We start from the raw sequence: 23946 nt of genomic DNA on the forward strand, positions 1-23946 counted from the left end.
CAAAGATGAGGGAAGCAGAGGGCCGGCCCAGCCACTGCCAGCCTCCTGGGACACAGCAGCCAGAGGACGGGTGTCACACAAAGCCAGCAGGGCCAGTCTCCCCACAGGCTGCCATGCTGGAGCCCTGGAACAACGTTACTTTCCAAAGCCCCAGCTCCCCCGCCAACCAAAAAGAGGCTGAATTAAGCACATCACCCATGGTTACACGTCCCGTCTGTCTGTCTGACTCTCTGTATAACCCGCACACTCTCACCCTCTGTTTCCTGACTGACTGGGAGGATTGTGTGTTGCTCCCAGCCTGTTCCAGCAGCAGAGCCCAGGGGATAATTTTACTTCTGTCTCACATACATTCTGACAGGTACAGTCCCAAGCATCTTTCCCGAGTCTCCGTGGGCATCTGACAGGGGAAGGTTCAGCCACCAAAGGCCCCCGGGAACTTCCTCTCTTAATGCATCTTCCAGAAAGGCACAGAAGGAAGCCCAGCATCGACTCACAGGCCTCTAGCAGCTTCCGTGGGAGCTCCTGTCCTGTGAGTCACGGCCCCGCATCCCTCCCCAGCCGCTGCCACCACCAGCTCCCAGCCCAGACCCCACGTGGTCACCAAATGGCAGCAGAACCCCACTGAAAGGCTGCTCTGTCTGTCTGCTCCTGCAGGCACGCGGGGCACCGTGCCGACCACAAGCTGGACTCCTCCATGTCAGCTCCTGACAGATTTCACTTAAATCTTGACAACCAAGTTCAAGGACAAGGTTCTCGAGGACGCAGCTGCGGCAAAAGGTGGGGGTGGGGGGGGGAAGGGCACGGCAGCCAGACCCACGCACCACTTACCTTGCCAAACTGCTCAAAGTACTGTTTTACATCCTCCACCACCGTGTTCGCAGATAATCCGCCTACGAATATTTTCTTTGTTCTTGTGACCATCTGCAAGAAACGACACGAGGAGGGCATGGGTTAACCAGGTTATCTGAAGCAACGCTCGCCAAGATGCTGAAACAAGCCGCTTTCCACGTTTCTCTAGGAAGGCAATTCTAGATAAATTTGAGCTGCGCGGAGCGGGCCCTGCAGACATCTCAGAATGCTGGAGACAGCCACTCTGGATTTCTCAGGCCTTCAGCCCACAATCTACGAGCTTGAGTTGCATACAGACACAGAGTGGACTTTGGAACCTCTTCGGCCATGACACGAAGCTTCATTCGGATTTCCAGCGCAAAGAGAAAAGCGGCACGTTCAAAGCTATTTCGAACCTGAGACATGTGAACAGAATTACGTGCATAAAAACCTGTGGCCCAGAAAGTGCCGTAAACTTTGTCAAGAAGAAACTGACATGTCATCCAAACGTATGGGTGGGCTGTCTACATGGAGCCGTCCCGGGTGCTGGTTTGTGTCCGCCAACAAGACGGAGGCTGACCTCCCACTCAAGGGTCACTCTCCAAGTGACCTCATTGGGCCACTGGGCCTCATTTTCCTTTCCCCTCTCGATTCCGCCATTATCCACCCTGATTCACCCTACACTCAGTCAAGGCCAGCCAATCCCCAGGTATCCAACCCTTTGTCCACACCAATCCTTCTCCCTGGAATGCTTCCCCATGCCTAAGTCTCCCAAGGCAAGTTGTCACCATCCCGCAAGACCCAACAACCTTCTCCAAAATGCAAGCTATCTATATAGTCGCCACATCCAGAAGCTGTCCTTGTCTCTTCCAGAACCCTAACACTGCACCCGCCAGTCCCAGCACCCACTTCTTCCCACTTAGAGCAGAAATCATTGATAATCCTGGCTTTGTTACTCTTCCCCCCAGACTGGGAATTCCTGATTCTTCTCGGTACCCTCCACGATGCCAAGTCCACAGCCGGGCATACGGAAGCCCACACCAAAATGGTGGACGCGAAAACAAATGAATGTGGTCGTGTTTCAGAATTCCACCAGTTCCAATGCAAAGGGAAAAGCTTCAGAATACATACGGTTCAGAGAAGGAGCCAGATATAGGTAGGCGCCAAAAGTGAAACAAGAAAATAAATGTTATTCTGAACACCGAGCTTACACTGTATGTGTGTGTGTGTATGTGTGTGTGTGTGTGTGTGTGTGTGTTTTAATGTGACATAAAACATTTTTTATTTAAATGTTCAATAAAAAAATGTTCAACCTCAGTGGGTACAGGGTCTCACCAATTTGGCTGCGTATGGTAAAAGCCCAACGTCTTAACCTGATGGGAGAAACTCTATCACAATGCACATGTGTATCAAATCATAATATTTGCACACTTTTGTCGGGGACACCTCAATAAAGCTGAGGGGAAAATGTTTGATGAGACCATTCAAATAAAAGCATGACAGGGGCACCTGGGTGGCTCAGTCGGTTAAGTGGCCGACTTTGGCTCAGGTCATGATCTCGCGGTCCATGGGTTCAAGCCCCACGTCGGGCTCTGTGCTGACAGCTCAGGGCCTGGAGCCTGTTTCAGATTCTGTGTCTCCCTCTTTCTCTGACCCTCCCTGTTCGTGCTCTCTCTCTCTCTCTCTGTCTCAAAAATAAATAAATGTTAAAAAAAAAATTAAAAAAAAAAAAAAAGCATGACTGAAGAGGCACCTAGGTGGCTCAGTCAGCTGAGCGTCCAACTCCTGATTTCGGCTCAGGTCATGATCCCAGGGTCATGCGATCAAGCCCCGCTCCAGACTCCACGCTAAGCAGGGAGCCTGCTTGGGATTCTCTCCCTCTCTCTCTCTCTCTCCTTCTGCCTCTCCTCCACGTACCTTTTTTCTCTATCTCAAATAAATATTAAAAAGTGAATAAAAGCATGACTGAAAACCCAAAATAAGTGAACAAGACAAAGCTCAGAATGGTTTTTAAAAATTCACAGTGGCATGTATGTTTATTACAATTCCATGGAGAGTGCCTAAATACGGGGGCCACGGCTGCCAGGATTGCCACTGTCCCCAAGGCAGAGACACACTGGCCAAGGGAATGTACCAACCAAACGGTTTCCTACAAGAGTGCCCTGGCCGGAGCACCTGGGTGGCTCAGAGCGGGTTGAGCATCTGAGTTCGGCCCAGGTCACGATGTAGCAGTTCGTGAGTTCGAACTCCACATCGGGCTCGCTGCTGTCAGCCTGTCAGCACAGAGCCCACTTCAGAGCCTCTGTCCCCCTCTCTCTGCCTCTCCCCTACCTGTGCCATCCCCAAAATAAATGTAATAAATAAATAAACAAACAAAGAAATAAGAGTGCCGTGGCCGAGTGGTTAGTGGCAGGCTGTGTGCTGAGGAGCGCCCCCCAGAGGTTTCGGCCCCACGCACTGCACTGTGAAGTCCTGGACCACCAGGCCCACCTAACCCCAAACTCCCATCAATCAGGAAGCACGATGGCCACGAAAGGAGACTCTCGGACTTCAAGGAGCTCACGCTTTGGCTTAGAGGCTTCCGGAAGGGACGTGTGCCACCACAGCCCGTTGACTGAGCCCCATCTGGAACGTCCTTGTAGTGGACATGCTGCACTATTTTAAGAAGACATTGTCCTAGCAATGCCACGCACTTCCTGTTGGCTGTGAGAGCCAGGCGGCGGTTGCATGTGCGTTCAAAGCTGTGATTTATCGCTTTTCGGCTCTCTTCAGATGAACGGGAGACGAGAGAAGATAAGGCACACGAGAAGAAGATCCCACCCGCACCCAGTACCAACTCCAAGAGCCTCTCGTTAACGGCCGGACACCTTATTCTGCTCCCTCCGGTGGAGCAGGTCACCTCCCTGTGACACTCTCAGTCCCTCTCCAGATGGACATCTCTCCCTACACTCACTGACCGCCAGCTTTTGCCACCTACCTTTCCTAACGTATGCACTCAACAGATACATGAAGTGCTAGGTGTGGGAGCCCACGTTCCAATACAACGTGTAATTTAATCCACTATAAAATGGAGATATAATAATTAGCCTACCACGCGAGGTTCCTATTAGGACTAAATTAAATAACATATGCCAAAGCGTCTAGCAGGACACCAGGCAGATGCTAGATAAGTGGTCACCGTAACTGAATCCAAAGTCAATTACTAAATTCATCCTTCAAGCTCAGAATAGATGTGCGGCAGAAAGACACCTTGCACAAAGATCTTTGATAAATCCACTCTTGGTGCTCCCGTTCTCTTCCACTGTAATTTCAAAACCGTTTTCCTGCATCTCTACGTGATTTCGGATGGGCAGGGACTCCCAATAGTTTCACTTCAGATTTTTCATTCTTTTTTTTTTCTTTTTTTTTTCCACCCAGCCAAGTAATTAAATATCTATAAAAAACACTAATCTGACCCACAAACATGCACTAATGGTGTTCTGAACTTGAAGAAACTCTGGAGAAGCATTCCATAAAATGAACCCTATGGTCCCATTTACACATTGTTTAGAGCCAGGTGGGTACAGAGCAGGCCCTATTTATATTCCAAATGTTCACATGGACCCAGATAATTAAACGAGCAACATGTCTTCATTCCAAATAACAGAAGTCAACAGAATGTTCATTCCCCAATAACCGGTTGAGTGAAAAGGTCCCCTCTTACACCCTCTACTGCTGCTCAACAGCAGTAAACCTATCAAGCCAGAGCCCTAAACACTGGGGCAGACACCCAGCTATAAATCTGCACGGTCCAAAAAAAGTCTTTAAAATACTTTTTTTTAGAAGGATGAGAAATCCCAGGCCCCAGACACTGCGCCAAAGTGTCCGAAGTTACTAAAACAACATCCTCTCCAGGAACCAGCTCGGATACAGTGATGGATCCCACTCTTCAGCAAACACTAAAAGGAAACTGGTTTAATCAAAACCTTCCAGACGTGAAAAGGCCAGTGGGAAGATGTGTAACACTCGGTTAGCTGCTCACCAATGGCTTGGCTTCAGGAGAGGAGGGCATGGCTTGTTGGGGGGGGGGGGGGGAGGGCTGGCAGGGGACGACAGGGCTCTGCACGGTGACCTCTCCCGCCAGGGGCACACTGGGGGAAATAGGAGTGATTTACTTTGGGAATCCTGATGGCATCGCTGCGAAATGTACTGTGCACTGCTCAATGATTTGCATTCTGAAGAGGGACACTGGAGCCAGGCAGAGGACTCTAGAATCACACATTCTTCCCTCTGTTTCCCTTCTACCTACTGAGGAGGGCTGGACAGGGATGTGGCTGCATGTTGTGCCTGGGCTCTCAGTGGGACTAAACGGAGGTCCTCAAATTCCCATCGATTATCAAAGTTTCTGTGTCCGAGTGTGCACGCGGGTGTGCCTGTGCGTGTATGCATCTGGGGGAACTCTCTAGTCCCGAGACCCTTAGTCTTGGCTTCTACTCGCCCCAGGAACCAATCAGCATCCCCAGAACTTTAACCCTCTTCTGCAACAGCGAGCAGGACAAGTTACCCACTAGTCTCCCTGACTCTATAATCCTTCGCATTAGAAAAAGTCCTCTCTGCCCGTAGTGGAGAGAGCCACCTGTGTTTTCTTCCTGTGCCAGGCCCTTCGGGTAACTGTTTCCTAACCCACAGCCTTCACACCAAGACAGCACTTAACAAAACAAAGCAAAGGAAGATGGCCCCCACATACCGAAATGCTGAGGCGGCCCCGGGCGGCCCCCACAGCACACCCAAATGGAACGAGCCACTCATCTGTTCCAGAGAGGGCTCACTCCAAAATCCACTAGGCAAGTGATCTTAAGTGTCCTTTCCATGGAGCTTTTGGTGGAAGGGTTGCAGAAAACACTTTGTATGCGAATGCTTTCCACTCTTTGAGACACTAGAAACCCACCAAGAGCCCTGCACCCCTTGTTGACAGCCACCTCCCTCAACAGATGCCCTTAATTTTATAATCTAGGGCGGCACTCTGGGAAGTGGGGTGTGTGTGTGTGTGTGTAGCAAGAGGTGGGGGGAGTATCCAGGCTCTCACAAATCATTGCTGCACATTCTGCATCTAGACCCGTAATTTAACTAAACACCACTGCTCTCCACACCTCTTGGCTCCACAAAGAAAACCCCAGCACCCATTCCAGTTTGGAAAATTGCTGTTTACACATCAGAACTGGCCAAAGCCAGCTGCTAACCAGAGCTGCAAAGAACACTCCACCTTCCTGCTTCTAACCAGAGAGCTCCTTTTTTTTTTTAAGTTTCAAAAAATCCCTTTAAAAAACTAGGTTTGCATCTGAAATGGTCACTCAGAGTGGGGCCAGTGGTTGTATTTTTAAAAAATTTTTTAACGTTTATTTATTATTGGGAGACAGAGAGACACAGAGAGTGAACAGGGGAGGGGCAGAGAGAGGGGGAGACACAGAATCCGAAGCAGGCTCCAGACTCCGAGCTGTCAGCACAGAGCCCAACATGGGGCTTGAACTCACAAACTGTGAAATCGCGACCTGAGCTGAAGTTGGTCGCCCAACCGAGCCACCCAGGCGCCCAACCCACTGGTTGTATTTTTGTAAAAGAGGATAAAGTAGATGAGTGAGAGAGAGAGGAGAGAGAGAGAGAGAGAGAGTGTGTGTGTGTGTGTGTGTGTGTTAAAAGCAGAAGGTGGGGGTACTAGAAAAATTACTTTGAAGAATAAGATTGACGGGGAACACTTAGCTCCAAGAGCTTTGCCTCAAAGATATTTATTAGTTGTCACACAGGAAAACAACAATAACTGCAAATGTTTCTCATCCGGACAGATGCATGGAAAGGCAGGAAGTGGCTCTGGAGAGGCTTGCATGGGTAGGAGAGAAGCCCAAGGAAATTAAGTCAGGTCTTACCATCACCATGTTCCTGCAAAGAGCTCAGATTCCCTCTTTGGTTAAAAATATGAGCCATCTTCACTGCCCAAGAGCGCAGGCTGGTTCACAGAAGCTCTCTCATCTGTGGGAGTCCCAAGGGGGAGACAGCCCAGGGAAGATGAGAGAACAGTGGTGCCAGGCAGGATTTTGCAAACCTGTCACCCCCGTTGTGCAGATGGAAAAATCAAGTCCCAGCAAGGTGGCTCAGGTGTTGGTTAAAGGGAAGGCGAAGTGACACGGGAGAACGGACATGCCGGCAGATACTATACAATTCCATCCCAGCGTCTGAAACTGGTGAGCACTTTGTTCTTCAGATTCTAGGATAAAACTGTGCGTTATAATCAATTGCGTGTCGGTTCTCTGCATCTGAGAATTAAGCTCAATCTCTGTACGGCAAAGAAGCTATCGAAGGGCTACCTGGGGTCCCCGAAGTCCCGAACTCCACCTCCCCACTCCACAGGGAGTTTCCTCCGAGGAACGTGCCCTCTAAAATCCCCAAGTTCCCCCAGTATTTTTTTCCATCCGTCCCTCCTCCCTCTAACACTCCTGCTACCAGCTCCATACTATCTGAATCCGGTGGCAAAACTCACTTAGCAGACAAAACCAGAACCCAGGTCAGGGACCAGTATCTTCTCCAAATGGTTCTCCAATCACATGTGGAGAAAGACCGTAGTGGCCTGACCACCAGGCCCACCTAGCTCTTCAGAAACAGAGCTTTTTCAGATGTAATCGGTTAAGGATCTTGAAAGGAAATCGTCGTGGGAATAGGGTGGGCCCCAAATCCAATGACTGGGGTCCTGACACAGAAAGGCCATGAGAAGATGGACCCAGAGAATAAAGCGGCACGCCTACACACCAAGGGACACCAAGAGTTGCCGGCAGCTACCGGAACGTAGAAGAGAGGCATGGACGGTGCCTCAGAGTCTCCAGAAGGAACGAACCCTGCCGAGCCCTGATTAAAGATGTCTAGACTCCCGAACTGGGAGGAGAAGACACTTCTTTCGCTTCAATCCACCCAGGCTGTGTTAGTTTGTTCTAGAAGCCCCAAGAAATGGATATGAAGGACACTGCAGCCCCGGTCTTGCCTTTTCTTGGTGACCGTGGAGCCAGAGTCCACGTGGAAGCTCCGCCATCATGGAGGACGAGGACGCTGCACCGACAGGTGTGACAGTCTACACCTGCCCTCCCACGGAAGGCAGGCCACACTCATGACGCTCAGCGTGGAGCCTGCTGGGGACTCCCTCTCTGCCCCTCTCTCTGCCCCTCCCCTGATCGCACTCTCTGGCGTGTGCGTGCTCACTCACTCTCTCTCGAAATAAATAGTGTTAAAAAACAAAAAAGTAAAATAAAGTTTTAAAAGGACGAATGGATGAATTAAGTTGTGATCTATCTGTGCAACGGAATATTATTCGGCCACCAAAAGGAACGAAATACTGGCACACACTACAATGTGGATGAGCCTTGAAAACATGGCGCTAAGCGAGAGGGGCCAGTCATGAAAGGCCACACATAGTGTAGGATTCCGTTCGCATGAAGGTTCATGACAGGGGACGCTACAGACACAGAAGTACATTAGTGGTTGCTCAGGGCTACGGGAGAGGGGGCAATGATGGTTATCAAGAATATGGGGTTTCTTTCTGAGGTGATGATAAGGTCCCAAAATTGATTGTGGAGATTGCACACGTATCTGTGCTACACTAACAACCACTGAACTGCCTCTTAAATGGGTGAATCGTACGGCATATGAATTATATCTCAATAAAGCTGTTCTTTTTTTTTTTTTTTCTTGTCCAAGACAGGCCAAAAAGATCCCTAAATCAAGAGCCGGACTGCAAAAAGAGCTTAAAATAAACCCAAGTGCCGAAGAAAGTATGCTCTCCCCGGCTGCTTCATCCACCAGCTAATTCCACATGCTTTGATTCACCCCTGGTTGACCACTGGACAAAGGTGTAACAATATTTGATATTGCCAACTGCAGAAATTAATTGAACTTCAGAGGAAACTAATTATAAATATAACCCCAAATGTTTCTCAGAGCTCTCTCTCGAGCTCTCTCTCCCCATCTACAGCTATTAGCCGGAGACCAGTAGGGTTCACGCTACCATTTGGCACTCCCCCTAGATAGCTTTAAAATTGGAAGGAAAAAAAAAAAAATAGCCTTCATCTATATGGGGCCGGAATATAATTTACACACAATTATCCAACATAGTCAGGTTACAACATTACCTCTGATTAAAACAACAGTAACTCACCTAAAGGAGAACGTGATCTTGTAATGAAATGATCAGCCTGCTCCAGCGGCCTCCCCACCTCCAGCTCGGGGTGCTCTGCCTGGCTCCCTCCGAGGCTAATTTAAAAATACTACTTCCTCTTACCCTTAGGGGGAAAAGCTTCAGCCCGCTTGGGTGACCTGTCTACAGATTGGTATCAGAGAGTAATATCCTAGACGGAGCACTCCGACCGGGGGCTCCGGGAGGTAAGAGAAAAAGGTGCAGAGATGGAGTGTTGCCTGGGAAGTGACAGGAAATTAAGGATCACGAGCCACACGTCAACTGCTGCTGAGCGAGGTGGCTGGCTGGCCATCACCCCAATCCCAGGCACCCAAGCTGTTCCGCATCCACAGGTAGTTTCTCGGTCACTCGGTCCTTCGTGGAACCCCCACCCCCGAATACTAGCCACAGAGTGAGTCACGGGAGGCCCCGACAACACTCTCCAGTGTTGTAATGATTGCCGATACGTAGATGCAATTAAAACCCATAATCTTTTACAGCAGCGGTATTAAGCGAAATTAAGTAAGTACCCTTTACTGTTACTGAATTTGCAAGGAAGCCATGCATTTCTGCATACCAAAGAGGCGCCTCCAAAGTCCCGGCAAGGCAGCCAATGCAGATTCTTAATAAACCTCAGAAAGAGGTGGGGAAGAAGGGCCAGCCAGGACGGCTGGTGTGAACGCGGTTCCTTCCACAGGTGCCTGTCACTCCCACTGTGGAGTCTGGCAGAATTCTCCTGAAGACCTGGAGGATGCCTCACTGAGGGGCAGGGCCCTGGAAAAGCTGACGCCGATGGCCAGGGGGCCCCACGGCTAAAGCAGAGGTCCAAGGTGATCCGGCCTACGGCACTGCTCCAAACGAAACAACGACAATAACTTTCAAACATGTTCTCTCTGTCCACCTGCTTGCATTTTCAGGCACACCTGTGTAGACGGAGGCAGACAAAATAACCACCCTGGTGGGTGAGATGAGATTAGGTCAACTCTCTTAACAGTTCTGGTCCTCACATATCGCCCTGAAAAATGGGCCTAAAAGCCTGGCCTGGGTAACATAAACTGAGGCAGCAAATGTGGAATCAGAACTCCAAGAAGGCCGCCCACAGGAGTTCCTACACCCTCCAAGAAGGGAAGGAAGGAAAGCCTGGCCTCGGAGCCCAGGCCTCTAACACCAACCCTTCTGGGGGATTCTCTCCAGCTCCAGCCTCCCTGGTGCCTACGTGCAGGCCAAGAGGCGCCCGAGGCCCGTCTCGAGGCCCCGGGGGGATGTGCTCGGCGCACCCCTTCCTACTTCCCAAACTGCTCCCTCCCTAAAACATCTCAGGTCACCCGGGTAGCAACCACCAGAGAGACGTTTTTTTCTCCACAAAGTTCGGTGCTTCCAAGTTTGCTGGAACCAGAAGTAAATACCCACTCCTCGCCCGGCTGCCTCAGGGAGCCCTGCCTCCTCCACAGGGCGCTTCGGAAACCTCTAGGGACAGGCTGAAGAGCCACGTCAGAAAGCACGGTCAGATGCTTGGTTGAGGAAAAGCAAGCTTCGGAGGGTACTCTGCATTCTGGGAAGGACTGCCTGAGACAGAGAAACTTCTAGAACCCACCCCGGTGAGACATGACAGCAACAACTACACGGCTCTTCTTAGGAGGGAAAGCATTAAAAACTTTGCTGGCAGGCAGGCTCTGAAGCCAAGGCAGCCCATCCCCCAAACCCTCCAGTTGATTTCTTGAAAGGAACAAATGGCAGCCTTAACCCTTAGCCTTGATTACCTTCATTAGCATATTTTAGATGCACGGCAATCAGTTCTTGATGAGCAAGTTTCACCTAATCCACGGAGCTGGGCCAGGCTGCAGGTAGCACCGGGTGCTCGACCCAGCAGCGCCTCAGAATCTCCTGGGGTGTCTTGTAAACCTAGCGATACCGGCCCCGCCCTCGGGATGCCGATCTCATTGGTCTGCGGTGAGGCCTGGGTAGTTTTTAAACACTCTCCAGAAGATTCTACTGTGCCGGCAGGGCTCTAAGGAGAAGCCGCTGGAAGCTGGGAGCACTGGCTTGAGTCCCAACTCAGCCACTTCCTTAGTGTAATTGTAGGCAAGCCATGTGTAAAGTGGGGGCAATAGCTACATGCCCCAGAGCCGCGATAGGCCCCGCAAGACGAAGTGTGTGAACTTCCTGGCGCATAGTAGGTTCTCAAAAGATGACTGCTGAATTACAGGAGAGGGACGCCAGAGACCAAAGGGTATAAGAAGACACTGTAGAGAACGGTCCCTGGTGGCAAGACATCCTCATTCATTCATTCTGTCATCAAAGGTGTTTTGAGGACCTACTGTGTGCCAATCATTGTGCCAGGCTCTGTGCATGTGAAGTCTGCTCTGAAGATGCTTCCTGTCAAGTAAGAGGCTGTGTTACGGTAGCAAGGTGGGGCTTTGGGAGCACAGGGCCGGGCAGGACTTGAGGCCTGAAGGCCAGCAGCCGGGAGCCAGGACAGAAAGGGGAGAAGGACCTGCCCGGCGGGAGCAGCAACATCTTCAACATTCACCACAGGGCTGCAAGTGGACCTGAGTGACTACGGCCAAGGTGGTAACGGAATGCAGGGAGGAGAGGGGCCAGGCCGGACAGGGAAGGCCCCACAGGCCAGGGGCTGAAACAGGGAAGCCACTCTTCGCTCAGGCTGCGAAAGAGGGGCTGGGTCATTTATTTAACGCTAGGTGTTGGCAAGGAGGCCTGGGCAAGAGTGAGAAGAAAAGCAAGCACCAGAAGAAAGGCACCGAGACACCAGTCCTAGTGCCCAGGGTGGGCCTGGGGTCAGTTTCCCACCAGAAGGTCCCTCCCTGCTCCACCATTACACTATTCTGGAGACATCGGGGCTGGGGCAGGTTGGGGGGGGCAGGTGGGGGAGGCATCAGGAGAGATAAGCACATTGCACCCTTGGCATGGTCGTCTTTGGAAACACACTTTGCCATCTGTTAGGTCATAAATTTTACTTGTCAAGAAAAGAAAGTCGAATCTGCCCCCTCCCCCAGGATGTGCTGATCTGGCCCCTGCCAGTTGCCACAAGTAACTTCCTTTGAGGGCAAAGGGGGAGCCAAGGAGCATTTGCAGTGAAAGAGAGAAGCGGAGATAATTATGAGCAAGGCTTTCGGCCATTTATTAAATGTTACCCCTAAAGGGATGGAAGGGGATCTTTCCAAATCCAACAGGGTTTGGGTGGCTGAAAAGAGCATCAGATGTGGAGACTCTGGATGGGAGGGCCAGGTTCCAAGCCCAGCACCCTGAGCCGGCCACGTGATACTGTCGAAAGAAAAGCAATCCAGGAAGCTCAATCACATGTGTACTATGTGGCCCCGACCCTGACTGAGCTTCTCTGAACCTGGGTTTCTCCTTCTACAAAATGAGATTAAAAGAGTTAACAGGTGGGCCCCTGGGTGGCTCAGCCGGTTAAACTTCCGACTTCAGCTCAGGTCACGATCTCACAGCTCTCGGGTTCGAGCCCCGTGTCGGGCTCTGTGCTGACAGCTCAGAGCCTGAAGCCTGCTTCGGATTCTGTGTCTCCCTCTCTCTCTGCCCCTTCCCTGCTTGTGCTCTGTCTCCTCTCTCTCTCTCTCTCTCTCTCTTTCTCAAAAATAAATAACCATTAAAAGAATTTTTTCGTTTAAAAAGAGTTAACACGTGAAACGTGTTTAGCATGGGACAGAATGACAGGCACATAAAAGTTCCTCTTCCCCTCCCCGCCTGTCACTTCACCTTTATCTGTGCGGCTGTGAGTGGGGATCAAACCTTCCCTGAATGTCCCTAGAGACTACACAACAGACAGAAAAGCACTTGCAAAAGGCATGAAGCATACTCTGCAAACCTAATGACTAATTACGATCGATTCTTTATCTCTCTGATTCCGCCCACCTCCAGCGCTGACCCTGGGCAACCACGGTTCTCCAAGGGCTGATGATGCTCCAGCAAAAAGGATGCCACCTCAATGCAAAGCAATGTCTTTATCTGCCTTGCCCCAGACAGCCCCTTACCCTACCAAGAGTAACAGACTATTCCATACAGGAAGGTCATTCTCTGTAAGAGATAAAACTGACCATGCCTCAGAGGTAATATTTCTCTGCTACACCCATATCCTAATATGTCTGTGCTCTCCTCCTGCCAGGAACATATTTCTATAAATCCTCACATAACAGAAAACTTTATTTTCCAGAGGGACAAGCGAGGGGGGGGGGGAAGGAAACAACATTCGCAGCAAAAACATCACCAGTCAAACTGAACGCAGTCTGCCAGGAACTTTACTAAATGTGTAGTGTTACAGATGTTTTATAGTCATGTTGTCTGTTCTATTTAAAACCCTTGCGCTAGGCCAACCAAACAATGGAAAAGAGAGAAAGAAAAAGATATGTTCCCCAGCGTGCCCAACCCAGCTAACTGGTCTGGGCTGGATGTTTATTGAGGCAAAGAGGTAACTGGGGACCTGTAGCTGTCAGCCAAAACGTGGAGGGCTCATTTCGTAGTTCACTCTGGAGAGCTGTCAAATCAGCCACACGGCCCAGCAAATGGCACACGGTCTCTCGGAAGGGCACTTTATCCTGCAAGACCAGGGTCTTCTATGGGAAAATTGCTCTGCACCTGGCAAGCGCTTAATAAAATCTAGTTCCCTTCCCTCAAGGAAGAACAATCTGCCCAGTTAAACCTCATTTGTCCAACAACACTCATTCATTCCCCTCCACAAACATTTGTTCAGCGCCTGCTAGGAAAAAGGTACTGAGCTAGCCAATCCCCTGTGGTCAGGACGACTCCCCAACCCCCTCCCCTCAAGCCGGAATGGAAGCCTGATATGGGAGGACCATGGTCCATCAACCCCCAGAATGGAAGCTTCCTGAAGTTAAAGACTTTTGTCTGTTTTGTTCACCAGCGTATACTTAGCACCTAGAAGACTGCCTGGCATACAGTAGGCACACAATAAATATGGGCTAAATAAAGGAGGGAATGAATATGTCCTGCCCTCAATTTCCCAGCCTGTGGATGATTCCAGGTCCCCGAGCACCACCTGGTCTCCCTTCTTTCCCCGTGGGTAATTCCGAGCACTTCTTGTGGCACAATGAGATCAAAGGCTTCGTTCCTAAGAAGAGCTGGCCAAAGTTCTCTTCAAGAGCAGACATTCAAGAACAGACAGATTGCCGCACTGGAGGGTCCTGCTGGACTGGGGCAGAGAAGCCTTCCCCTTACTACTGAGACACACAGAGCTGGTGATCTGTTAGAGGCATCTTTATATATAAGAAGGGCAATCAATGACTCTGGATATGAAACCATTCAAAAAGCCATGCCAAATTGGGAAGGGCCTGGAACACCCAGCAATCACAGATTCAATGACAACATCCAGGGTCTGTATCACCAGCCCCTGATTAATTCCATTCGACACCGGACATTAATGACCACCTAGCTCCCACCAGCCCAACCTCAACGATTTCACTTAGAGCTGTCATGGGGCCCTGACAAAAACAGACAATGGCAGAAGTAAGCAAAAAAGACAAGAGGGATCAACAGTAAACTGTGTCAGGAGAGTCAGAGAAGGCTTCAAAGAGGAAATGCCTAACTAGGGTTTCAAAGGATGAGCAGGAGTGTTCCAAGAAGACGGGAGAAAAGCAGGCAGAGTCACAGCAGCATGAAATATCACTGTTTCAGGCACTAAAAGTTTGGCATTACCAGAAATCAAGTGGAAAAGAGAGTCTGATGGGAGATAAGGACAGAGGCAAGGGTTAGATCACAAAGAGTCTTGTAGACAACAATCGAGGAGACTAACCTTCGTCCTTTAGACAAAGGGTCAACGATTTTAAGCCAAGGAGTAACATGGCCAGCTTTGTGTTTTAGATAAGTCACCCTGTAGAAGACAGACTGGAGCATTTGCAAATAGAGACTATAAGAACGGTTAGAAGCTTATCGTAATAGCCCGAGATGAAGGGACCTTGAACTAAAGCAAGGATCTTTTGCATAACAAAGCAGGAAGAGATTTAAGAGAGAGAAGGAGACAAAATTATCAGCCCTGGGTAAAGGGCCAGATGCAGAGATGGGGAAGAGGAAGTCACCAACTGAGATAAGGGATGCAGGAGAGGCAAGTTTGCAGGGGAAGGATAAATGCGTTCAGTTTGGGCACATTAAATTTACGGTGCCCAGAAGCCAATTTTGTGTATCTGTCCTGGAGTTCAGGAGAAAATCAGGGCAGATGACCCAGAGTGAATGCACTAGGTGGAATCCCAACATCTTTTGGAAACCCGAAGAACCAGTAGAGAAGCAAGGGAAAACGGTCTCACCAACTATGGCATATGACCCCTTGGGCTATGCCCCTTCCCTTGACTATGAGTCAGCCTGTGACTGTTCCAGCCAGTAGAATACAGCCGAATAGATGGTGTGTACCTCCAGAGCTGGGAGACAAAAGGTGCTGCAGCTTCCGGCTTGTTCTCTGGACCATGCACCCTTGGAGTCCTGAGTCATGGAGTAAGACGTCCAGCTACCCCAAAGCTGCCATGTTGTAAGGAAGCCCAGTCACACAGACAGACCACATTGTTGGAATTCCATTCTTGGAGTCATCCCTGCCCAGGCACCAGACATATGAGTGAATAAGCCTTCAGATAATTCCAGCCCATTGCTAACAGACCACCATCAACATTTAAGTCTTCCCAGCTGAGGTCCTGAACACGGCAAACCAGAAACCAATGATCCTGCTGTGCCCTGTCCAAATTCCTGACCCAGTTAACTCCCTGAGCATTGATAAAACAGTTGCTCGAGGCTGCTAAATTCAGGGGTAATTTGATACAGAGCAATAATGACCATTACACCAAAGTCAGGGCGTTTCAAATGGAAGGGAATGGTCAACGGTGTCCAACAACATAAGGAGGTTGCATAAAGATGTTTAGGAAGGTAAGGAGGAATCCACTCTCAAATTTCACCGGATCCAGACCTCCTCCAGGCACACACCGTCCATGACCAATCTCAGTACGTGCGGGACCAGCGGTATGTGTAGCCCAACAGCAAACTCCACGCTGCCCCGTGAGCAGCTCCCACGGGGGCCCAAGGGTGTGCCAAGCCCTGGAGTGACTTGGCAGTCTGTCGTTAGTTTTGACTATTCATCTGGGGGAAAACCTTACTGCAGATGGCAACTGGCACTGAAGATTTACCCACGAACGGGAGAACTGCCCCAAGGCACACGGCCATACGCTTGCTGGGGTCAACTTTGCCTTTAGAAAGGTAGAAGCCTCAAGAAGTCAGGGTTTTTTTTTTTTTCTAGAGAGAAACGGTTTTTATATTTGCTACCATTGTAAATATCAATAGTTCCAAGAGGCCATCTTACAACAGCCATCTGTTTCAAAAGCCCTTTCTTGCCCTCACCAAAGGCCCTCTCTCTTGTCTTCCCGTGCAAAACCTGGATTTAATACTCAGGATACATTTGAAACTATAATCATCTTGCACACTCATTCTCCAAGCCGCCCTGCAGCTCAGGATAGCTCACTTCCCATCCAGCCGGCCAGTCTGGACACCCAGAGACAAGTCAAGTCATTGCTGGAAAATGTGGCATACCTCTCCCCGGCCACAAACCCTCTTCCTCTAAAGGCCCGCTTGGTCGTCCACTCTTTCCCCGCTGCTCATGGGCCCTGGCTCCCCCAAACCTTCTCCGTGTCCCAAAGATGGTCGAGGCCAAAGGAATGTGTCAAAACAAAGGGCCTGGGCCACCTGCAGGGACCCTGCAGAAGACTCCGTCTGCACAAAGATAGACCTAGAAACTCAATAAGAGTCTGCTGTACAATTAACCCAGAGGAAAGACCTGATCTTATCAGGCCCTTCCTTTTGCAAAATCTCATCACAGGAGATTTGCCTTAGTTTTCACTGACCCTTAACACAATTTCTGAGCAGCTACTTGGAATGAAACCTTGTGGGAAGAGAAATTAAAAGAACTTGAGCCACTGTCCTTGCGGGGCTGGGGGGTAGGGGGGGGTGCGGTCTGATATTTTAATCAGGGAGACAGGACATCTGCAGAGACGCTGAAGATCGTCAGCACAGTCTTCAAGGTTTCAATCTTTGTTCCCAGGTTCTAAACTACCCTGGCAGCAGCCCCGCCTCCCACGCTCTCCCCACACCACCCTGCAGCCACGTAGCTCTGAGCAGGGCACGCACCTCCATGTCCTCAGGCCTTCATTCGAGCCGCCCCGCACCCAGGACTCCCTTCACACCTCAGCCCAAATGTCTTTGCTCAAATGCCACCTTCTCCACTAGGCCTTCCTTGCCCAACCTATTTAAGAACTGCGACAATCCCCCCGCCTCCACGCACACCCCAGCACCCCCAGACCTCCTCCCAGCTTATACTCTAACACACCCTCTGATTTACTTATGTCATTTACAGTCCGTCTCCCTCCCGCTGGAATGCAAGCTTCATGAGGTCAGGGATTTTGTCTGTTTTGTTCGCTGACACTTTCCCAGTGCCTGGGTCACATGGGACATTCAGTAAGTACTTGTTGAATGAACGAATGAATGAATGAACATCCTAAAGTGTCCCGTCTCCCTTCAGTCACCACGAACGACTTCTTTCTCTACACCTGCAGAGGATGTAAACTGCTCCCCAACAGTGGCACTCTATGTCATTCTGCTTCCCATTCTCACCAGATATTTACCCATGAGGTTCAAGTTCCTTGCAGGAAGAGACCATATTTATTCATCTTTGTATCCCCCAAAGCATCAGTGGTGCTCAAGTGTGTAATCTATTGAATCAAACTTAAAAATCAAATTGCATGGAAAACAGGCAAAACACACAGCTCACATAGCTATGTACCTATGCACGGGGCTAGAGCCTCTGGAAATACCAAGATACGCAAGATACACACGTGTAAGGTCCAACATGATAGCCACTAGCCACGTGTGGCTACTTAAATTTAATTAAAATGAAGTGTCATTAACAATTCAGCTCCTCAGTTACACGAGCCCCATTTCCAATGCTCAGCGGCCAGAGGCACTGGATAGTGCAGAATGTGTATCTCCTTCATTCTACTGGACAGCAGTGACATAGACAGTCCTTGCCCTCGACGTCTAACCCTCTAGTGGGGCCCAGGGGACAAGAACAAGGAGGACCAGGAGAAAAGATATGCTAACCGGTCTAAGGGAACTGAAGACGGCTACAGGTTTGAAAGGGGACAGAGGTCACTGCCTGGGGGGAAAGCAACAGCAGGAGAGGCTTCAAGGCAGGGACAGAGATACTTGAGAGGACCTTGAAAACCGAGTCGGGTTTTCTACCCAAAAGGGGGAGGTTGTTCCAGAAGCCTAGAGAGAGAAGGTCTGCATGCAGAGGGGCTCCAGGGACACGGTGCCTGGAGCACAGGTGCGTGGGGACCTGTGTGACACGAGGCTGGAAGGGCCCAGGTGAGGCTGGAATCCCAGGCAGACGGCTGGGCTGGGCCGGGGACAGTGGGAAACAGGATACCTGCAAGCACAGAGTGGGGCGGACAGCAGGGAGGCACCGCCAGAGACAAAGCCACAATGAAACCAGATGAGAGGCCCTGGTGGAAGGTGGCGGCAGAGAGAGAAACAAAGGGACAGACGCGTGGCAGCGGCAGGTACACGGCTAGGCAACCAATGACCCTCAGGGGTGACAGAACATTCAAATTCAAAGCATCTAGGGTGCTCACAGAAGCATAACGCCCCTTAGAGTGCAAGCAACTAGAAGGCAAGACCCCCCTTCGTTTGGTGTTCGTGAGAGGGGGCTCACACACCACCCTCCGCGGCCACCGTGTTTCGCCCACTCAAAGTCTGAAAACCTCCCCGTTGACTAGATCCTGCACCCGTCAGCCTGGTGGATGCCTGTGCGCTCCTCAGCTTGTTCCCACTTCACGCTCACTGCCATCGGGCCAGAAAGAGGGGGGCCCTTCCAAGTTCCTGCCCTGCGGGCACTGGCACACCGCTCCCAACCGAAATTCAAGCCTGGCCTCAGAAGCAGCCGCTTTCAAAGCAAGGGGTCCACAGCCTGTTCAAGTTCAGCAGGCCAGCTTTCCTGGCCCCTCCCAGGCCACCCACTGTGGGTTAAAGACTTATTTATGCACACTCTGGGGGCTCGGCGTGGAACAGTTCCAGACACAGAATGAGGCCTTAACCAGGTGCTTAGGATTCAGGGCACAACTTGGTTAATGCTATTGTAAGGCTCCACAAAGGCTCGGATGCATTTCGGCAAACAGCTAATAATAAAAGCAGGAGGAGGGGAGAGGTGGAAAAAGTCAACCTGGCATTTTTACAGGGGATCGTCCTCCTCCCCACCCCCCACCACGGGCACCTTTGTGACAACTTGCTTCTATCTCCAATTAGCCTATTTTCAGCAGCCAATATCCAATATGCTAGGCCCGCTATTCAAGAGCCTTTTATCTAGCATGCACATACTTTACAGAAAAGAAAAAGGAAAGGATTTCTAAAGTGGCCAGGCCAAAAAAGACTAAGAGGATTGGGGGTGCTGTATTCAAGAACAAAGAAACTTCTGGAAACCTCCTGAAAGGACCCTGCCTGCCTCTTCCTATTAAGCAATCAAGAGCTGACAGAGCGCTGGACACAGAGCCGCTGAGGAGCGTGGGAGGCCGAGGGCCACACGGGGGGCCACGCTCCTCTCCCCGCAGCGTCCAGCCGTCCCCTTATCGCCAGCATGCAGGACGGAGCAGGGCCTCTGCCTGCGTACGGTGGGGACCGTGGCAAGAAGTAAAAGGAGGGAGAACCCAATCCGAGAAGTAACTTCCTGACAGGCCGACAGCTGACATTCTGAAGTGAACACAGGATGTGCCAAGAAATTATCAGGCCTGGCTTTTTTCTCCCTGATAGATGACAAAGCAGAAAAAAAAAAAAAAGAAAAAAAGAAAAAGTAGAAGAGAAGGAGGAGGAAGAAGAAAGAAAGAAAATGAATAAACAACCATAGCCACACACATCTCATAAATCACGACTTTTATTGAATGCTCCACCACATAATAGTAACAGTCAAATTGAATAAAGACACCCTTCTGTAAAGTAACAGCTGAAACATCATCTCCCCCAGCCCAGGATGGGCGGGAGGGAGGACTGAACTTGGAAACAGAGGAAGGTTTGGGGAAGGCAGAGTTAGGAGTAGACACAGGCGGTGGTTTTCCTACTTTATTCTCAAAACACGGGCACCCAGAAGCCAGGAGAAGTGGGGCGACAGGGGAGCGACGCCATCCAGGAGAACAAACGCATGAGTGAGGGCGGCAGGGTTTCGTGCTGAAGGGGGTGGGGGTGGGTATGTCCGTTGAGGGGCTCAAGAGTGAAGGAACCACTCGGGACGGGTGTGCAGAAACCAAGATGAAAAGTCTGTGGCTGAAGCCCACCGGAGGAATGTCAGACTGTGGGCCCGCAGCTCATCACGGGGACATGCAACCCATCATATGGGGCCAGCCACTTGCACAGCTAACATGGCGGGCCCAAGTGGTGACGGGAGAAGGCAGCTTCCTCTCATTTTACATTCCCACTTGCTCCAAGTCCACGGCACAGTCAGGGAGAGGGGCATTCGGTGTGCGGTATGGCCATCCATCCTCACGGAAAGCCCGGCTCACTCTGGAACCTTCTCTCCAAAGGACCCATTCTCAAAGCTTGACACACCAACACCCCTACACTTGGGAGGCTAAAGTAAGAAGCTAAGAAAGGACCTACGTAAGGTATTCCTTTGATGCCTCAGCCCGTGGGGCAGGATCAGTGACAGGACAAGGGCTCTTTATGTAGAGCGAGGCTCTTCTCTGCCCTCCTCATCTAAACAAATTAGCTTTGCAGTGTTTTTGAGTGATGGAAAGCAGGAAGAGAAATGAATGCATTTCTCTCCAAATTCTGCCATTTGCAGAAGCCAGAGAACCAGAGGTGTGGTAAGAAGATGACTTTCAAGTCCTGCCAAGATGAAGGGCCTAATGCTTGAGCACAGTCGGTCCTCCACAAGTACTGGCTGGGCTGAACTGCACGGGATCCTCGGCCAGTCACCACCCCAGAGTCCTGCCCTTTCGCAGATACAGAATTCCAACTCGGGAGCCGGCCACAGTGATGCAACACCAGGGGGTGATGTAACAGACCAGGAGCATTTCTAAGCAAGCGCCATGGAGAACAGGGCTCCCTGATTCAAGTCAAAGACTGTCAGGCTAATTCCTGAGATCAGGCTTGGCCAATTCCTTCCTCTCTGACTCTATCCCAAGCACCTTCAGGAAGGCACTTATGGGTCAAAACGATACCTAGAATGACCATGCATGCACTTTCCCTCCCTTGGGAGAGAGGAAGGGAGTTGAAGGGAAAGCAGCTCTCATTCACATGTAGGTTTTAGCAGCCAACGTGTCATAAGGCAAAAGGCAGAAATTCTTGACTGTGGTAAGCAGACGAGAGGCCACCATTTGCCCAAAAGGTTAGGACACTATTTCTGAAATGTTAATGCTTCACCAACCGGCTGCTCATAAACAGACCGCTCTTCGACGGGTTTAGGAAAACAAAGATGGGCCTCAGTGGTCTGCTTTCTGTTGCCTAAAACTTACGTGGAATGAAAAATCACATACTAAAATCTGGACCATAGGTGAATTCACCGGCTGGAGGTTTCTTCATCTCCAGAACACAGGGTCACAGAGAGGTCAAGATCTCACATGCCCATTCTTGATGCATTTGACTATGTGTGCCTTTCAGTGACTCCCTACCTAGGGGAAGGGACCTGAGCGCTGGCCGGTGGAAAAAGTGGTATTTTGCGGTCGGGTGGCACCGAAGAGGCCGACTCATCATGTCAGAGCACATTTGTTGCACCAAACGGAAGCAACAGTAGAGCCTTATTGGTCAACAAGTCTAAGGGGGCTCTTGCCTGACCCAGACGACACAGCAATGAACTGGGTCCAGACCTGCATTTGGCTCCCAGCTCCGCTGCCTGCTGGCTGTTTGACCCTGACCCGGACACTCCGGCTCTTTGAGCCTCAGCTTCCCGATCTACGAAATGGGGTAACGTCCCCGATATTTACAGCACCACTGTAAAAGTGACTACATGTGAAAGTGCTCTGTCCACCTGAAAATGCGGCGGACGTACCAGTCCCACAGACTCGCCAAGCAACTCACCCGGCAGTTGCACAAACACGTGATTTCTCTATCTCAGACATCCTATACCAGGGCCCGAGGCGGGGAATGGGAGGAAGAACGCTAATCCCACACTGGCGTCAATGGCCGACCACCAAAAGAGAAATCTTCTCTGGAGAAGATAAGGGAACCACGTACCGTCTAATTAAAGCAGGCAGGTGAGGGCAGGCTTCAGGGCAGGTCAGCCTGGCTCAGCCTGTCGCTCTTGGGCAGGCAGGGCAAGAAGCGGCAAACGGGGCTTGGCCCTTGAGCTCTAAGGGCCACCCGCGCGGAAGGGAGAAAGAAGGAGGAAGGGGAACGTAGCCACCCCCACCTCTACATTCATCCGCTCTTTGTTCCCTACACCAGCTCCCCATTCCCACCAGGCTCCCTAGTCCCACCGGGCTGCTGTACCCAGGGGCCCCCAAGCACACTTGCTCGGAGTGGCCTCGGTGGCTTTTTTCTTGCTCCAGAGCACTGCCTTCCCTCCTCAAGGAAGTCCCATGCAGGAGGATGGGACAAAGTCACGCTGACACACCTTCATCATCGCCAGTATGACCGGCTCATCGCTGCGTGTCAGGCACTGCCAGAAGCACCTGACACACAGAGACATATCTAATGCCCGCCACAACTCTACAACGTGGGAACCATCATTACCTCCCTGTTGCGGATGAAAGAAACTGAGGTCCAGAGTAAAGGGAAGAACTAGAATATGAGTCCCAGCAACGTGTTTCCACAGTCAACACCCCTCACCCATTCGTCTACACACCCTCTTTTGGACACTGTTGGCGGTGTGTCCCATCTTCTCTGCCAAGAACGCAATGACTGGGTGCCATTTTTTATCAAGCACACTACAAATTCTGGAAAAACAGAGACAGAGGAAGGACGGGAAAGGAAGGGAACAAGGGATGCAGGCAAGACGAAGAAAAGCAGAGTGGAAAGGGAAGGAGCCAGCAGAGGGAAGGGGTATCACGTCCAGGTGGTGGATCCCAGCGTCAAGAATCCAGAGTTGGATTCCTGTTTACTCCGGTGCCAAGAGTGGTTGAGAGTCCCCGCCCTTCCCCAAAGCAGTGGAGTCGGAGGGAGCACGTGACACCTTGCCTTTCCCCCACAAGCCAACTCTGGGCCAAGCATTTTAAGGGCATTACTCCATGTAATTCTCCCAGCAATTCAATGAACGAAGGTTCCTCATCATCCCCATTTCACAGCTGAGGACACTGAGGTTTCCAGGTGTTAAATCACGTGCCCAAAGCCAGATGCCTAACAGAGCTGAAAACCACCCAATCCAGTCCAAAAACCATACTGACGTGTATGTGACTCTCCCCAGCTGCAAGCTCCCCACAGTCCCCCAGCCCCACGTATGGATGAACACAGAGCAGAACGCCTTTAACACCAAGCCATCCATCCTTAGAAGACACAGGGCAAGGAGGGCCTGTGCCCGGAAAGTTGAGAAATGCAAGGAGAAAACTGAAAACAGCAAGGTGCCTGCATAACATTCCTGATGAGGAAGAGGCCTGTCTGGATGATGTCACTCATGGTCAGCAGAGGCTTCCACTGCCACCCAAGGAAAGGCCACCTGAAAAGCGCTTACCCACCTGCATAGAAAAGTAAGGTCCTCTGGAGACAGTATTACATCTCTCCTAGGTTTCCTCTCCTTGCCCCTTGCTCTACACCACCAAGCAGAATGTTCAGTAAGAGTTGCTGACCCGCCTGACCAGCTCAAGGCCTGAGAAGGTTGCTGATCACCTGTTGCCAGGGACTTAAATCTTCTGATGGCTATATAGTGCATATCATTACTCTCTGAATTCTGACCCTCTATCCATTACTCCCTTCCTTCGTCTCCCATG

General features: G+C 50.7%; 1 protein-coding gene across 11 annotated transcripts in view; it reads right to left on the reverse strand.

Moving 5' to 3' along the window:
* MSI2 (musashi RNA binding protein 2) overlaps positions 1-23946 on the reverse strand; it is a 391199-nt gene that overhangs the window by 255896 nt on the left and 111357 nt on the right. For all 11 annotated transcript variants that reach the window (XM_045488282.1, XM_045488277.1, XM_045488274.1 and 8 more), the window contains exon 6: positions 829-921. In XM_045488282.1, coding sequence (XP_045344238.1) covers positions 829-921 — 93 coding nt within the window. The remainder of the gene's footprint in view (positions 1-828; positions 922-23946) is intronic.

Source organism: Leopardus geoffroyi, chromosome E1 (genome assembly GCF_018350155.1).
Source record: "Leopardus geoffroyi isolate Oge1 chromosome E1, O.geoffroyi_Oge1_pat1.0, whole genome shotgun sequence".
NCBI lineage: Eukaryota > Metazoa > Chordata > Mammalia > Carnivora > Felidae > Leopardus > Leopardus geoffroyi.